General features: G+C 45.9%; 2 protein-coding genes across 10 annotated transcripts in view; both read right to left on the bottom strand.

Annotated features, from left to right (window-relative positions):
• Window positions 1-16,181, bottom strand: part of EHBP1 (EH domain binding protein 1) — a 204,946-nt gene extending 188,765 nt beyond the window's left edge. For 6 of the 9 annotated variants that reach the window (XM_066316442.1, XM_066316436.1, XM_066316438.1 and 3 more), the window contains exons 1-2: window positions 15,929-16,181; window positions 14,443-14,858 (exon numbers count right to left, since the gene is read on the bottom strand). In XM_066316442.1, coding sequence (XP_066172539.1) covers window positions 14,443-14,546 — 104 coding nt within the window. In that variant the 5' untranslated portion in view covers window positions 14,547-14,858; window positions 15,929-16,181. The remainder of the gene's footprint in view (window positions 1-14,442; window positions 14,859-15,928) is intronic. The other 3 variants (XM_066316434.1, XM_066316435.1, XM_066316437.1) reach the window with 1 other exon arrangement.
• Window positions 1-17,771, bottom strand: part of MCM8 (minichromosome maintenance 8 homologous recombination repair factor) — a 341,212-nt gene that overhangs the window by 125,535 nt on the left and 197,906 nt on the right. The window lies entirely within an intron of this gene.

Here is a 17,771-nt window from a genome sequence, read left to right as displayed (position 1 = left end):
AGAGGCAAAAATACAGTCTGCCTCTGACCAAACTCAGAGCCATTCTGGCTGTTCAGCCTCATAAATATTTCAAATGTCTTATGTGCTACCCTATCTCTTCCTACAATAAGTCACAGCACAGTTATGCTGGAGCAATAAACAAGTAAAGTAATAGCAACAAACACACTGCACAGATTTCTTGGCATTTTTTAAGGGTAGGAAATAAAATGTCTCTCTTCCCCCACGATAATTCACATTCTTGCTTCCACAAGCATTACATTTTGGGACCAATTTTACAGATGTGATATGAAAGAAAAAGCTATAATGCAAAGTCGAAGCGGAAAATAAATTACAGAATAAATTCTACAGTAATGTAGAGAGGGGAAAAAATAGATCAGCAATTCTATATCCAGACACTGTGTATTTAATCACACATAACTCCTTGGATGTGTGATTTGAAAAGCAAATAGAAAACAAACAAAAAACCTTCCCCAAACAAACAAAACTTTCTAAAAACCAGTAACTGTAGATCAATGATCACCGGTCATCTCCCCTCCAGAGTCATCTGTCCCAGTTTTCTCATGTTCTCTGCTTCACTGCTCCTGCTCTACCTCAACACCACCATCTACAAACAGTTTCCACTTTGACCAAACTCGTTATTTTGAATAACTAAGCTCATTATTAACATGATTCATATTGGAAAAAAAAAAAAAAAAAAAAAGGGAGAAAAGGAAACTCTTTTAAGTTTGTAAAGTATAACTTGCAAGTTTTTTTCTTCAGTTATGTAGCACCTTGCTATCATAAATCTGCCCTCATACAATTCCTATCAGTACAGAGTGTGTTTCTTGCACCTTCTGCACAATTTCTCTGTAAAAAAGACATAAAACAAGGATCATTTTTCTCTATCACACAGCAGTTCTGGCAAGACTGGATCAGTAATGGAGCTGTGTGGCTGCAGAATTTTTGTGCAGAGAAATCGTTAGCACTTTATTTCCACGCAGCAAAGTGTCATTTTGTAGTTTTACACCATTACCACTGAGCAGAGAGCTGCTACCATCTGGCCTTTAGCAGGAGATATAAATCCTGCTTAGAAGTAACCGTGGCTGTAAAATGTAGGAAAGTTGATGAAAGATGATTTGTGCACACAAATTAGGGAGGGACAGAAAAGATGTGCCTTTTCTGCACAGTTACAAGGGAAGCTGAAAGGAAGTCGAGTGCAGAACCAGGATTTTCTGACTTTTGTTTCTGCCATTAGACCACACTCCAGGAGAAAGAAAAGCAAAGACTTTATTCCACCCTCCAAGTAAAAATATATCCAAATATAAAAAAACAAACAAACAACCAACCAACAAAAAAAAAAAAAAAAAAAAGAAGACACAAAATTTATCAAGTCTGCTCTGAGCAAAGGAAGGTGGTAAACTGACTGACACAGAACTATTTACCTAAGGAAGAATAGCTTTTACTACCACTTTTAGTGACTGTAAGCCTGTAGAGCTTTGCAAGCTCTTCTAGTTTCAGTATTCTCAAAAACCATTCTGCTGCTTCTGGCTGCATCTGAAGAGAGACAGAGAACACTGTCTGCAATCTCTTTTCTGTGGCTGGGAACTTGCATTGGGATAAAAAAAATTCAACTCCCACAACACATATTGTGTATGCTGCATTATTCCTCCCCTTTTCACATCAGACACCTGGAAAGGAACATGGCACCAGGATGGAAAACAATCTACACAGATACAGTGGGGAAAATACAATGTGATGACAATAAAAGGATGTATCAGCTTGAAGATATTGAGGCCCCAATTTGAACTGAGTAAAACTGCATGGGGGAAGGCTTGACACATACTGCAGTTTTATTTGCAAAGCTGTAAGCCTTAGAAAATGTTATAAAAAGAATACTCAGATTTTTTAAATATCATATCAATAGCCAGACTTTCTCTACCTGTGCCCTAAAAGTAGAAATATTTCAATGAAATTGTTTTCATTCAGCACAGAAAAGAATTCCTGGAACACTTTAAATTGAGATTTCTTCGTTCACTGTTTGACTGTCACTATCACACACACACACAAAGAGGTGAAATCCTAATTAGCATTCACCAAGAGAAGATGGAACCTCTCTTTTTCAAACAGTTTCTGAAGGAACAGCGGTTATCATGAATTACGAAAGTTAAGCACCCATATCTGTTTGGCAAAGCCAAGGGGAAGAATAGGTGTTGTGTGACATGTGTGATTGCTCAGGCACAGCAGAACAGTGGAGCTGCTGCCTGCAGACAAACTCCAAGCACACACATATGTGCACGTTGCTTCTTCAGCAAAATCAGCTCTGAAAGTTCAGTGTGACACCGAGTTCCCATTTTAAAGAGGGCACACTTGGTCATAAGAATTTTCCATGGCCTGGGTCAGCCAACGTTTGCCTGAATAAAACACAAAAATCTGATTACAGCTGATTATGGGGATTGTACTCAATGGAGGAACAAAGGCCTGGGGGCCTGCTACAATTTTGAGTATTTCAGTAACACAAAAAGCTTCACTATGTCAAAGTTACTTAACTTACCAGCAGAAGGCTTGAGGTTGTACGGAAAGGGGGATTTCTGGCCCTGCTTACCCCATGTGCACACAGACACCTGGAAGTCTCCCAGAGTAACCAAGGGTGGACAAAATCTGTCCCTTACCATCAACAGCCAGTCCTTTTGCTATTCACCATCAGCATCCAGGCTTTCCATCCCCTTAAAACGGTTCCATCACATACATTGACTTTATACATACACTCCACATCTTGAACTGTACTTACTATGCACAGGTGACACTTCTTTGTCACGTGTTACCAGCTTCCAGCAACATCTCCCCACCTCAACTTCTTTGCTGGAAGGGATGCTCAGTGTAAGGAGTTAAGATCCCACCAATAAAACCCAAGCTGATCAGAGATGATGTTGGCAGGAACATGAGAAGGCTCCGTGGCTGCTCTCTGAAATAATTATTTCTGTTTCACACACTGGTTGCTCCTATTTAAATCTCTTTTTGTACCTCCAAACCCATCAGGATCTGTCTTTAGCCTGAACAGACAGACCAGAAGCCCTTCAAAGAGGGAGAAAAGCCTCACACTCTGCTCCTCAATCCCCCACCAGCTCTGATCACCTCACAGCCCATCCTGCCCATCTCTAAGCAATGCTGAAACAAGACAGGTGAATGTGCCATGAAAAAGCTGCAAGGCTGACCATTTTAAAAGGCCTCCTAGGGCAGCAAAGGAGAAACTAACCCCATAAAAGACCTACCAAGGCTTCTCTAAGCACATCTATGGTATAGCCCAGGAGGAAGAAGAGGCCAGAGCACCCATTCTGTGAGGTTAACAAGGCAGCAGCTTCCTGCTTCTCCAGGTCCTAATGGGGTTGTCAACCACAAGAGGTACTGACAATTCTCACAATGAGGGGAACACAACCAAATCAGGATAAATTCTAGTCTTCCTTTAGCTCAAGAATATTTCCTTTTTTAAAAAATTCAGTTCATTGACTTTACCATTAACTGCAAGTCAAGTAAGCATCCTCCTTTTAACAGATGTTGCTAAAAGAAGTAGTATTATTCTTCCCCCTACAGCACATGATCTAGTTCCCTAAGAACAAGTTTGTCCAAAATAAATTTCTTTACTGAAGTCAGCATTTTATTCCCCAGGCTTTGTGTGCTGTAAATGCTTTATTAGGGTCCACTGCAGACAAGAAGACTGAGTCTATGGGCAAAAATATCCATATTCCTCTTTCCAGCAGAGCACCAGGAAAGGAGATAAGGGACTGAGTGCACTGCCACTGTACTACAGCATTAGCCACCCCCAGCAATACTGAATTTTGGCACTGCAGGAGAAGTTGCCACTAGAGGATTATACGGTGAGAAAGGCTTCTCCCCTGTGGATCCTTGCAGCAACACGTCAATATCTGTTAAGTTCTGCTCCTCCATTGGTTCATTAAGTTGATGTAAGTTTATGTCACCCTTGTTCCAGCCCTGTTTTCCATGTAAGTGTCCTGGAGTGACTTTATGATTCTTGTATCCCCAGCTGGCTGTTCTGTTTATGCTGTATATTAAATTCTGCGCCTTTCAGACTGGTTCTGAGAGCTAAGGGGGGAAGAAGAAGTGTGGGGTTTGTTTGCAGAAACTGCTCTGATTCCTCCACACTCTGCTCCTGGACTGTGTTGTCTGCAGCACGGACAGACAGCAGGACAGGGATCTCCTGTGTTTTTAGTTAGTTTAACTAGTTGAGGCACAGAAGTTCCCTGGACTGTTTTTTGGGTTTTTTTCTCTTTTTCTGGGGACTGTTTAAATCTGTCCTGGACTGAAAAACCCAGAGGGACACCTGCAGCCCACACCTGGGGCCCAGAATGGCACTTTCCAGCACTGCAGGGACTGGTTGCTACAACCCATGGCAAAGACATTCTGAGTTTGCCATCTCACTTTGGAACAACAAGAGGTTTTATTGTTGCATATTATTCACATTTTAATCATTGTGGGCACCTTGTTTGTTGAATAAATAGTTTTTTCCACTTTTCTCTAGGGAGATTTTTTCCTGGACTGATTAGGGGAGGGGCTGTTTGGGTTTGCTGCCCCAAGGGACCCCATTCAGGGGTTTTCTCCCAAATTTGCCCTAAACCAGGACAGCAGGTAATGCCTGCTTTTACTGCCATTTTCCCTTGCAGTACATCTTCTCCCGAGGCAGCTCGAGCAGGAGGTGGCTCCAGGAACAGATGGGGAGCAAAGAAACACAGAAATGGATCTAGCAGCTCCCTGCTCCAAAAATACACTGCACAAATGGCCACATGGAAGCACAAACTGCCACAAACCCTGGTTTCAGGCACAGGGAAAGAGGCTGGGCAGCTTTTGCCCTTGCAGATCCTCCACTGTCTAATAAAAGGTGAAGGTGCTGGATTTTTACCTGCAGCCACAGGGTCTGACCAAGACTCCACTCTTCTGTCCTCTCTTTGTCACACAACCCACAGAAATAATTGCTGGAGGTTTCCACCCCTGCAAACCCAAGCTGAAATTGCTGAAATTTTCCGATGCAATGCTGAATTTGCTGGCCAGACAGAAAACTCAGGCGTGTTTTAACATCACCAAAAAACCTTTCCCTCTATGAAGCAAAGCTAAAAATAAGGGAGAGGCCCAAGGTTCGAAACCAACAACACAGCAGAAAACTTGTCATAAGAGTAGCCATCTACAGAGAATAAAGTAAACTATCTTAGCAGTAAAGACCAAAAACCCCACCAACAAGCAAAAAAATTAAAAGTAGAGCTTATAACCCATGATTCCCTTTTCTACATCCAAAAAAAAAAAAAAAGGGTGGAGGGGAAGGGTGTGAAAACACCATTGTACTTTTTTAAAAGTATCATTCAAAAAGTGTTAACAGTAAACAAAAGCCATCCTTAAATATGCCCCAAAACCAAGTAATGCTGTTATAAATTCTTCCAATTTTTGTGGTATGAGAGGAAGTGGTAAAAAATGGGTCAGGCCTTTCTCATTCTTAAATTTTCTTACATGTCAAAGATGAAGGAATGCAAGGGGAATTCGCTCACTCAAGAGACACTTACTCCAAGCACTCAATCCAGTTAAGATCTGCTCTTGAAGAGAAAAAGAAGTTTAAAAATCTTGTTCTCTTGAAATTTTTCACAGCTTTAAACAACTTATTGCTCAAGTTACCTACAGGAAATGACAAACCACTAAATCAGTTTTCCAAGAGACACAACTGATAAAAGACAGGTGCAGCCAGCAAACACAGCCACATAGATTTGCCCACGTGTCAGCATGGCCAGAGCTGTAACTCCAGAGCTATAACCACGTCAGGTGTCACCAGGTGCTGTCAAGGTTAAATCCTCTGCTAATAAACCAAAGATAAATCAGCCACAGGTTGGTTTGGAAAGTTACAGGTCTGAGTTAGATCTCTGCTGGAAAAGAGAAGTTTTGACAGCTCTTTTTTGTGCTTTCAAATCTCTTCCTGTGTACTGACATAAACAAAGGGACTCAGAGTTTACTCAACGAGCAGACACTGAAAGTCAAGGAAATTCACAGCGCTGGCTGAGTGGCAGAGTGCAAAGTGCTGCCAAGTGCACTCGGTGATCCAGACTCTCCAGTTCCTCCATTCAGTGCAGCTGTGGGTATTACCAGCAGTGGCTATGCAAATACCCCTCCCAAGCACAGCTGGGAGGGGAAAGTTACTTGATGACACCAGATGTAAAACCAGAGGCATCACTGCATCAGCCTTAGCCCTGGAAAAGGTCAGGACAGCTATCATCCCAGGGCATCAGGCAGCAACACACCTACTGAAGGGCTGACTTAGGGAATGTCTTTTGTCTGCCCGGCCTAGGGGAAAGGTGATGGGGCTTGTCCCAACAGGAGCAGATGAATGTAAGCTCCCAGCAAAGCTGCACGCCCATCAGAAGCCACATCTCCCACCACAACAGCCCTGACCCGTCCTGCAGCACCAAGGCAGCAAGCAGCACTTCTTGGGTGAGAAAAGAAGCCCCTGAACACGGAGGGTGACTGCTCATTACAGGTGCTTCTGGAGGTGCCACACAGGAACTGAGCAGCAGTAATGCAGGAACCAAAACTGACGTGGTGGGAGAGAGTCTTAAATTACCCTGGATTGCTCTAATTCAGTTGCTCCTGGAACTAGAAACTATTTTGCCCTTGTGATGTCTGGTCAGCCCCGAAGTCATTTTTCCAAACAGACCCATCAGAAATGAGAGGTCAGAGCTGCTTGTTAAGCTGATCCAGCAGCTCACCCAAAACAAAGCCCACAGGACGACTGCACACCAAATAAAACCCAAACCCAGTTTGTGCTAAAATAAATACACAGAGCCACAGAAACTGCAGCTCAGCAGCTGCAGACAGTTAAACAGCTGCACAGCCTGGCCATAGCTTTGGAGTAATCCTCAAGAAAGTCTCCTTAAATAATAATAAATTAGAAACAGAAAGAAGCCCCAGTAATGACTCTCCACTACAAAGAGAGCCTCAACAGGCAAATGAGAATTACTTCTGCACTGCTCATCTTTACAGGTTTGCAGGCAGCTAGAAACTGTAGTTCAGAAGGGCATGCACTTCTGATTCATCTCAAAAGCTTGTGCGCTTTGAAGCCCTACAGTGACAGCACAGGGCACTGACTCAGGCTCTGGGTGATTTAGCTGGAGCACTCTAAGATGCTCTTGCCTGCAGCTGTGGCTCATCTCACGGCTCTGGCAGATTTTCCTCCCCATTGCATCAGGGCAGCATAAGGGAGGTGTGCCTGCTCCTCAGCTGCTGCAGCTCACACTCACCTCACAAATGGGAGCTGAAGTTTGATGGCACTTAATACTAACACACCTGGCAGCCTGAGTGTCACCCTGCCCCTGCTCCAGGGCACAACAGGACTGCAGCATAGGGACAGTGACATCCCGCTCCACTCCTGAATCCAGAGAGCCTCGTGAGTCAGTGCCTCAGACAACAGCAATGTTAGTTATGGTCCTCTAATTTTAGCTCGTGCTTAACCCACAGTTCCCAAATCCCTGCAATGCCTCTCCAGGTGCCAAAAGCCACAGCTACCCTATACCTCAACTGCCAAAACACACAGCTCCCCCAGGAAAGGCTCTGGGGCACTTATAGAAACTGTAGAAAGACATTTTTCAACTAAAGACAAGAGGAGGAAAACAAGGACAGCTTTATTTCCCCTCCTGCTCTGAGCAGATCTTAAAATAAGGAACAAAAGTTCATCTGCGCAGTTCCTGCGTTTCAGAGTCCACTTGAGGACACACAAGACAGACTTTGTGCACAGGGCAGCTCCAGGAGTGTCCCCACAAGGAAGCAAACAGCCTGCCATGGCCAGTTTCTACCCCAAGGAGTGAAAGGAGAGAGAGGGGCAAGGGAAACAAACACACACTTCACACACTGTCCTCAGAGTAAACGGGGAAAGCTTTTAGAAGTAAATAAACACACACACACCCGCCCCCATATTCTGAGAAAGCCACCCAAGCAGAATGCTTTTACTACCGTGGCTGAAGGGTTTGTTTTATAAGAAGAGTTTCCTCAGATTTAGTCAACATCACCAGCCTCCTCCTCCTCCTCCCCTTATTCACACTCAGCTGTGAAAGGGACTTCAGCTCTCTCCAACCAATTAAAAACTAATTGACGCAACAGACTGGCACGATACAGCCTGAGCAGCCTAAGAGATGGCACACTCAGCTCATATGAGGCCTACACAATGTCATAATATTTCATTTTATATAGCACACAGAGCTGAAAAGAATATTCCCAAGAATCCAACCCTAAAAAAAAAAAAAAAAAAAAAAAAAAAAAAGGTAAATTTTTACTGCAGTTCAAGTCCACTGGGTTCAAATGAACAGCACAAGTTCTTTACTGCATGTGTGCACCACAGTGCCTGCAGGAACAGAGCAAGGTTTGATTTGTTCCAAAAGCTCTGGGAGGAAGTTATGTGCACACACAGTCTCTCTCTCAAAAAATAAAGCTGTGTTAGAGTATAAGTTAGTCTATTTTATTCATTCAGTGAGACATCTTCACCACTCTTAGCTGACCATTAAAATGAAATCTGTCCACACCTGGATTTAATGGAACATTTTCTGCTTTTGCTAATTAGTTTTGTTACCGCTAGGACAGGGAGCAAGGAATTGCTGAAAAGAAATGTGTCTTTGAGAGACAGACAGAATTTAGAGCAAGTATTTATGCCAAACCTTTCTACCCTACAGGTACTAAACTTCGTGCCTGCATCTATCAATGCATTCTTTTAGGAACTGGACACAGAGTCACAAGCACTCTTAAAACATTGCTGCAAATAAAAATGTGCGGCACCAACAACCTAAGGAAAGCAAGAAAGACTTCACAAACACCCTTGTACCTTTCCTAGTGAAAGATACACGTGAAAGGTACTGAAAATGATTTGTTTACAGTTTCGTATTAATTACATTCCTTGTCCTTTGCCTCAACGAGAATTTTGTATAGAAACTTAGGCTGAAGAACACTTTAATCAAGTCTGTATGTAACTAGTTACACACACACATAAAAGAGAAAAGACTTCCATCGTTTTTTCAGGTTTGTTGTATTCATTACTTCTAAACAAGAGATCAAACTTTCTAACATCTCCACAGTTTTAGTAAAAGAAAACCTGAACTTTAAAGGTTGACTTGGTAATATCCAAGTATTCAGTATCCTACTGAAATTTCTCTGCTGCCAATATGCAGCCAGCAACTTTGATGAGAAATCCCTAACTTTTGATCCATGGAATAGACCTGAAGCTGTAAAAAAGGGTCGGGAGGAGAGCTTGGCAAGGTAGGGAAGGAAAGCAGCTGGCATGGAGAAGCTGGGATTGGTAGAGAACCTCCTGACAGAAGTCAGGCAGAGTCCACAGCAGCAACTCTAGGTTTCTGCAATGAAGGATTTTCTTCTTGATACAAAGAAGAGAGATGCAAAATGACAGAGGAGAATTGCTTTTGTGTGTGGACAGTAAATGTGTTTTAATTGACTGCAGAAAGAAAGGGGGAAGACAGCTGTAAGGCAGCTGGTGGTGATTATTTGGAAAGAGTTATGTTTGACACACAATTTAAGCCCTTAAAAAAATCCTCAGTCAAAACCAGAAATGAATGGCAAAGAAAATGCCGAAGTGTATTTGTAAATGGAGATTATTTCTTGTGGAATCAGAACCCAACAAGAAGTGTGAGGACAGAGTACAATTTCCTTGAGGAGAAGATAAAACACAGCAGAAATTGCACGGTGCTTTCCTTGCACGAGTTACATATACGACAGCACACCTGTGTCACCAACACCCCAATGTGATCCAAAACTCTGCAGAGCAAGCCCAGGACACAACAGCACAAACTAACTTAAAGAGGTTCACTGTGATCATCCTTTCCAGCCAAATGCACTTAGGTCCTCATGAAATCCCCTCTAACAACCGTGCAAAGCAAGAAAATTAATAGAGCAGTGTGACAGCCTGACACCACGCAGGCACACAAGGATTCCACAGTAACCAGTCAGACCCAGTTCTTGGGGTGGCCTTGGGCACTGCTGGGTTTGCTGGAAAGCAGCAAGCAGAAGGCAAGCACGTCAGTGTGAACCGTGCAATCCCACAAAGCTTATTTCTCTCCCATGCACAATGCATGCCAAATCTTAAGATTCCTGCAGCATCCAGTTATGAAACTACAATAGAAGAGGAAAACAGATGGCTAAAGCCTTTTGGGGAAAAAAAAAAAAAAGAGAGAGAAAAAAAGAGAAAGCCTTGCTTCATTTCTTAAAGAGAAATATGTGTATTTGAAAAGAGAGAACCTACCTCAGACCATACCTAATCAATATAAAAACAGGCAACTTGCCTCATGGATATGAAGCCTGTCTTCAGCTAAAGCTTCTGAACATATGAAAAGTTTAACCCTTTTAAACATCATGCCTCACTGTGTCTGTAAGCAGGACTTAAAAGCAAAGCAGTTCGTGTAAGAGATGACAGACATTACGAACATCGGACAAAACTAACATATTTCTTTCTCTCCAAAGCAACTCCTGAACACAAATCCTGTATCAAACCCTCTGTGATTACTCTTTTCCAGCCTTTTCCAGCACCTGTGCTCAGGTAAGCAGCTTTCTTGCTCACAAAAGCATCCCATGAACAATGACAAGCCAGGAACAACCTCAACTCTCTAAGTTCAGCCATTCTCTGTGGAAGCCAGTCAATATCACATCTGAAGCCTCTACTGAGTCCTTGACTTGTGAGATATCACACAACAATAAGGAAACAAAAAAGCCACCCTAAAGAGCTCATGTGTTTAGTAGATGTTTCAGCAGCTCTATAAAACTGCTATCAGAGCTCCAGGTCCAAGTACTGGAACTGATCTCTGGGCCAAAGGAGAAGTTTCCTCCTGTGCCGAGCCTGGATCTCGAACAAGCCTCCACTCAGCTGCCTGAACAGAGGGGGACACAAGAGGGGGACACAAGAGGATCATGCCAGGCTGGAGCCTGAACCAGGATCAGCAGGGGACCTTCAAACTGCCAGTAAAGCCAGAGGCAGCCCAAACAGGGCCTGACACCAATGGTCAGGCAACTGGACTGGATCCCCTGCACAAGTCGCAGCATTCCACCTGCCAGGGATGCCCAGCACACACCAACCCTGTGCCCTGAGAGCACAGAGCAGCAAATGCAGCTCTGTAGGAGCCTAAGCAAAGCGATGAGAGTGATCTCTGGCTCTATTCAGTGACTCTGCACTGAATTAACTGCCCCCTGTCACACGTGGTCCTGTCAGGTCACTGGTGAGGCTGTGTGGAAAATCCTGAGCTGCCCCAGCTTAGTGCAAGGGTAAATAGAGGATGACACACTCCAGCACCTTCAAGCAAGCACTCCTTAAAAAAATCAACTACATACATGATTACTGCAAAGCACTATGTTTTTGCAGTAGCAGGAGTCACTAATCTATGTTAAAGACCAAGAACTACATCTGTTTATTTATTTTTAATGAAAGGTTCTAAATAAGCCAACTGTTCAATTTTTCAAAGGTACTGAGCAGCCACAATAATTAGGTCTGGATCAGTGGGAGCTGCCAAAATGCCACAGAAGTGACTCAGTCCTGTTAATTATCTGAAAAATAAGGAACAGTGACAACACTGGACACTCCATCACGACCTATCTCCCCCAAACACACCAGCAATGAAAAGCAATCATTTGAGAGTGGCTGTCTGCAACCACTGGTGGGGACAAAGAATCAGAAATTATAGTCAGGAGAAAAGTAAGAAAAGGTTTCAGCCCAATCTGGCCAAATGCTGCTGTACCTAAAGATAATCCTTTAAAAAAGTGAAGCAGCAACAGCACAGCAGTGGCAACTTCTCACAGTGCCAGGAGAATGTGAGAGAAAAAAAAGAGCAGGAGCAATTTTAAAGACTAAGTTTAAAAAAACAAAACCAAAACCAAACAAAATCTCCAATCAATACAAGTCCAGAGGAAATGAAGAATATTAAAGCCAACCAGAAATTCACCAAAAACCAGAAATTCAACCTTGCAAACCATCCACAATCAGTACAAAAATCTTCTAACACGCCAGTTGTTTTCTGAAGAGTCAGACAAACGCAAACCTAACAGAAGATAGCAGCTCACAAAGAGGCACACAGCCTGTTTTGGTCATGCACAATCCTCGCTCACAGACACTTCTCAGTCCCACTGTGTTTATGACTGTGTTGTCATTTACTTTAAAATATGAATGGAGCATTCTTTTCCTCCAGAAACGCTGCATTGTTAAAATGCCAGTACATTAAAATAACTCACTGCTTACTCCATTTCAATCAAACAAACTACAGGCTGAGCACTGACACTTAATATACATTGAGTGCTCTCAGCAAGAACAGCATATGGAGCTCATTTCTGGTGTTTTGTTCTCACATGGGCCAAGCTCAAGAGGCAAGACTCAGCAACAGATGAAGCAGTGATCCTGCTGGCATGCACAGGAACTGTATCTTCTCCAAAGTCACTGAAACACTTAGCTGAAGGCTCTCAAAACACATCAATATTTAACCCTTGACTTATGAAGTTGGATTTACAGCAGCAATGTAATATTTTAGGTTGCATGCTCAAAGAACATTTTTGTTACAGTTCTCGAAATAACAGGAAGCAGAATGAATGCAGTCAAAGGGCTTTGTGAGTTATGTTTTTCTCTATTGTGATTTTTCCTAGAATTCATCCACATTTTCACCACCATACTGTTCCTTTGTAATAACCAGAACAAGCACTGATCCGGTCTATATTTAAACCCAAGAATGTGAAACGAAGGTTCAGAAAGACAACCTTTTTGCCAAAAATTAGTTGTGTATCTGAGGTTTTGAGTGGCTGTCTCACCACTTCATACACAGACATTTTGCTGGGTGGGCACTCTCAGTCATGATTAACCAACAAGCTGCCTACTTCTAAAATAATAAGACACTTCACAAGAGAACTTTTGTGCATGACTTTTTCTTAAACCAAGGAAAGGTCAGCTGCAATTCCAATGCAAACATTCCCCTGCAGGATTTATACTTTAGTGCTGAAACATTCTGCAAATTCTCAGCAACGAATGATTCCAAATGAAAATGAAACATAGAAGAGCCCAGTTCATACAAACAGAACATATAATAAGTCATAAAGCCAGCTGCTGGAATAAACCTGCTCAATTAAAATTACTGTGGAAAACTCCTGGGCCTCTTCGGGACAGCAGATCCCATGAGATAATCAGGACACAACCTCTTTCAACTTCTACAACGTTTCCATTTGTGGTTTACTCCCCGAAAGCAAGTCCAACTTCCAGAACAATTCTGTTTCTTAAACATTCTAGGCATGAAGACAACTTGCTAAAAAAAAAATCCAAAACGTTTAACCTGCTCCTTTAAGACAGAGCAGTGTGCAGCCTTCCAGCACATTTGACAGAGATTTCCTACTCCAAGAGACAGAACTGAAATTTGCAGAGGCAGTTACTCATAACCAGTGCAAGCAGCCAATGCAAGTGCCAAACTTGCCAACAAGAAGAAAGGCCAAATATTAGAAAGGAGGCTGCAGTTTATTACAAGGCAATATGAACATCTCAGTCCACAAGGTCTGGAAAGCATTTTCTTCATCCCCTGACACTACATGCTCACACTAATGTGAGGAATTATATCAGCAGTATCAATATTCCAAACATATAAAGCAGCAGTTAGGTATTTATATAATGGAGACCTTCCCCTGCCTATTTGAAAGCTGCTTCTAGTCTTGCCTAGCAGATTTATTTAAGCTTATTTTGCTTAAGGAAAGATGATGTGCCAGACCCACACCATTAACTGCTGTCCAGTCAGCTCCAAAGCCATCCTACTGGACCAACACTGCCCAAAATACCTGTCTGACTAAACAAACACCTCAAGGCAATTCCCAAGGACCTGCCTCTTGCCCCTTCCTGTTAAAAGACGGAAAGGAAAAATAGAAAAGAAGGAGAAACGTGACCTCCTTGGGTAAGGGAGTCAAAAATCAAAATGGGCATCCAACCTCTATGTCCCATGACTAGGACTGGTCTCCAATGCCTCCATCAAACAACACAAGTGTCAACAGATCACCCTCAGCATCACCAAGTTGGAAAAGAGCTCATGGGAAATATTAAAAATAAAATAAAATAAAACCCAAACAAAAAAGACCCAGTAAAAACCCAAAACAGACAACCAAAACCACAGCGAGTCACAGATGTGAGCTAGCAAACATACCCTCCTCTGCAAGGTAAAAACACCACCAGCCTAGGAAATCAATAGTATAGAACAAACCCAGCAGGTCCAGGGTAACCATGCAGCAAAGGCAGCACTCAGAGACACACAAGCAGCTCGTGCAGCTGCTTCTGCAATGGGCTGGCAAGAGAGGGTAAGGGGATGCAGGAGCAATGCACCCACCACACAGCACACAGCGAGCAACATCCTTCCTATTTCAGCACCAGCAACTTACTCCATCATTTTTTTTACAGCAACATCAGCCGCTTCTTACCATTTTTTGGTGCACTCAACCATCAGTTCCTGGTAAGAGGCCACAAACTGGAACTTGGATGCATGTTTCCCAACACGCTGCAGTCTTTTCCAAACTGAAGCCATGATGGTGAGAAAACCCCAATCCTCTCACGCAGCAGCAACTGAGTGAATGCCAATGAAGGTCTCAAAGAGTGTGTGTGTGCTTGATGCTCGCAGATTTATATACAGACACAGTAAAAAGAGCGTGTGAGCAACTTGACAGGATGTCTACAATTCATATTCTGCCTCTCCCCTCCTCAGGGTAAATCCCAGTCTGGCAGAATGGCTCATCACTGGCCAGGAGCAGCATGCAGGAGCAGTAGGCAGGTAATGGAAAGGAAGTTCTCTCATGGAATCATCATTCTTCACGCAGCAGACGAAGGGGAGACTGCAGGACTGGAAGACAAATAAGGCAGGGAGAGAAAGCATTGGTTAGTACATTTCACACTAAGTGCTGCAATTGCACGTGACCTCGTACATTTCAAACAACTACAATCGCCCGCAAGAACATCCCCCCTTCCTCTTGTCAGCCACACACACCCCCTCCACCCCAACCCCAATTAAACAAACAAATACATAAGAATACTGTAGCAATTGCAGGAATTCAAACCACGAGACTGTTCGGAAACATAGCCACACATCCTATTATCAGCAGCATCGTAAACGGCAACAACAACACCACAAAAAAAGGGCAGCTCAGGGCCACACCGAATCCTTGGGAAGCATCTCCGGGAAGCAAACGCGAAGTGGCCGAGGTGCCGCCAATATGCACCCAAGAGGCAGGGACACGGGCAGACGAAGTTCTTTGTCTTGATGACAAAAGGTGTAACAGTTGTTTCCTCTAACACACCTCCCGCTTTCATTTCTGTGCCCAAGGAGAAGGAGCAGCCAAAGAGACGGAAAGGGAGCGCTGCTGCCCAAATGCCGGTGCCAGGGTGAGGAGGAGGACGAGAGAGGAAGGGGCATTTCCCGAGCGCTGGCTACCCAGGATTCCCCATCTTCCTCGCCGCATCATATTGAAATGGAAACGTCTCTCCAGCCTGCACCGAGGAATGATCATCAGAGAGGTGGAAAAGGGAGAGGAGAAACCCAGGTGGGTTCCTCCCTGGAAAGGAAAGCGGCATCTGCGCTGGGTGCGGGGGGAAAAGCCTCTTCATCAGGAACAGAGGGAAGCACAAGCTGGCCGCAGCTGGCGAGAAGTCAGGGTAGGATGGCATCAAAGCTGGAGAGGAGGCTGTCTGAAGTAGAGCGGCCCCAGGGACGGCGGGGAGTCCCCGCGGAGCCCCGGGGCGAGGAGCGCCCCGCTCCGCCTCAGCAGCCCGTGTCACCTCCGCGCCCAGCCCGCCGGGCCAGCGCCCCCCGCCCTTGGCCGGCGGCCGGAGCCGTTTAAAAATTAAAACGCCACCGGCGGGCAGCAACGAGGGGAGCGGCGGGAGGGGACGGGCGGCTCCCCGTGCGGCACTCACCTGCCGCCGGCTCCTCGCGGGCGGTCCCGCCGGGCGGGCGCGCTGGCACCACACGGCAGGCGAGAGTCAGCGCTGCCGCTGCCCATTACTGCGGCAGCCCCGCCGCCGGCAGCGCCCTGCGGTTGTCCCCGTCCTCCCGCAGCCTCACGGCGAGCACCGCTCCCGCGCCGCTCTCCGCGCCGGCCGGGCAGACAGCGCGGGTCGCAGCGCGCCTCACGCCGCCACCATCGCCCTCCTGCCGGCACTGCGCCGCGCCTTACCCCGGCCCGCCGCTCCCCCGCCCCCGCTCCCCGCCGGGACCCGCCCCCGCAGCGCCATTGGGCCCGCCGCCGGCTCTCCGCAGCCTATTGGACGGCGTGCCTGTCAATCATCTCGCGCAGCGGAGGGGGAGGCGGTGAGGGAAAAGGGGCTCGCAGATTCTCATCCCCCGCCCCCAGCATCCCCTCTGCTCTGACTGGTCACAAATCTCAAGGAGGCGGGGCTCCCTGCAAGGAGGGGCTACTCCACAGGACATCACTGCTGTCTGTCAGCGCAGAGACGCCCGGCGATTGGCTGCGGCGCTTCCTAGAGGCGCGGGATGGGCGCGGCGCGAGGCGAGGGCTGTCAGGGGAGGGGCGTGGCCCTGCCGCTGCCCCCGGGACCCGCCGCCGCCCCAGGGCCGGGGAGCGGCGGGAAGGGATGGGAAGGGCCGGGGCAGGGACGGAGGGAGCCGGGAACGGAACCGGGGAGGGAGCCGAAGGTGTCTCCCCTGAGCTGGGCGCGGGGCGGCTGAGGGGAGGAGGAAGCGCGGCGAGGGAGAGTCCCCGCGCTGGGCCCGCCTTGAGGAGGGGTCGGTCAAACGCCAGGCCTGACCCCGGAGCCGCAGCGCAGGCCCCGGTCCTTTAGCGCCTCCGGAGCTCGGATGCGGATGGGAAATTGATGGAAATTGAAAACCGTAGGCAGGACGATATTTCTTTGCTGATTGAACCTGCGTGCTCAGGGAACGGCACGCAGGCGGCGGGGGCTGGATGTTCTGCGCAGTTTGATGCCAAAGTATCCGCAGGGGAGCACGGAGCGGTGAGAGGGGTGATCCCTGTGGGATGCGGTTCCCGCATTAATGTAAAATTCACAGGTGGCTTTCTCCGGTTCCCGCTGCTTGTTGCCCACGTGCCCTCTGGACACCCGTCCAGGTGTGTTTAATTTGGGGATCCCAAAGCGCCATTTGCTGTAGGTGAATTCCAGAGCCAAGGTTGGCGTGATCTCTGGGAGCTAACCCTAAACCTATCAGCCAGCCAAGTCACAAACTCAGCCAGCTATCGAGTGGAAGCACAGGGAAATAAGGGGGACAATGCAGTGGGGCTCTGAGAGCAGCTATAAAACCGAAGCCTCGGGGCTTTGCAGTTCTCTGTGTTCTTTCCCACGACAAACCGAATGGATTCCACAGTCTGGGAATCTCCTTGTCCCAGTGTTTTCCTCCTCTCGCTGTGCTGGCATGTCACAGAGCCTGCCAGCACTCAGTGGCTGCAATGAAAGGAGAGACAGAATGACTGTGTGCATGGCCACAGGCCTGGGCTGAGCTAAGTTACTTTGAAGAGGTTGAATATTTGGGCTATTGAAAAGGTCAGCCTTTTGCTTGTAATGTATTAATCTTCAGCCCTTAGCCCAGCTGCCAGAGGGTGTGCACTTGGAGCTGTCCTGGGAGAGGCATTGATTCTCCTTTCTTTAAAGTGTTACACTGAGATGTTGCAGACACTTGTACTACTCATACAGATTTTCTTGGAAAATCCTTTTTTATTTTTTTTCCACCGGATATTTTCAAAGTTAAAATTTGGAGATTTTGTACATTTGTCTTAACATATCTGTC

This window comes from Sylvia atricapilla, chromosome 3, assembly GCF_009819655.1.
Source record: "Sylvia atricapilla isolate bSylAtr1 chromosome 3, bSylAtr1.pri, whole genome shotgun sequence".
NCBI classification, from domain to species: Eukaryota; Metazoa; Chordata; class Aves; order Passeriformes; family Sylviidae; genus Sylvia; species Sylvia atricapilla.
Note: the sequence above shows the minus strand (reverse complement) of the source record. Positions and strands in the feature narration are given on the sequence as shown.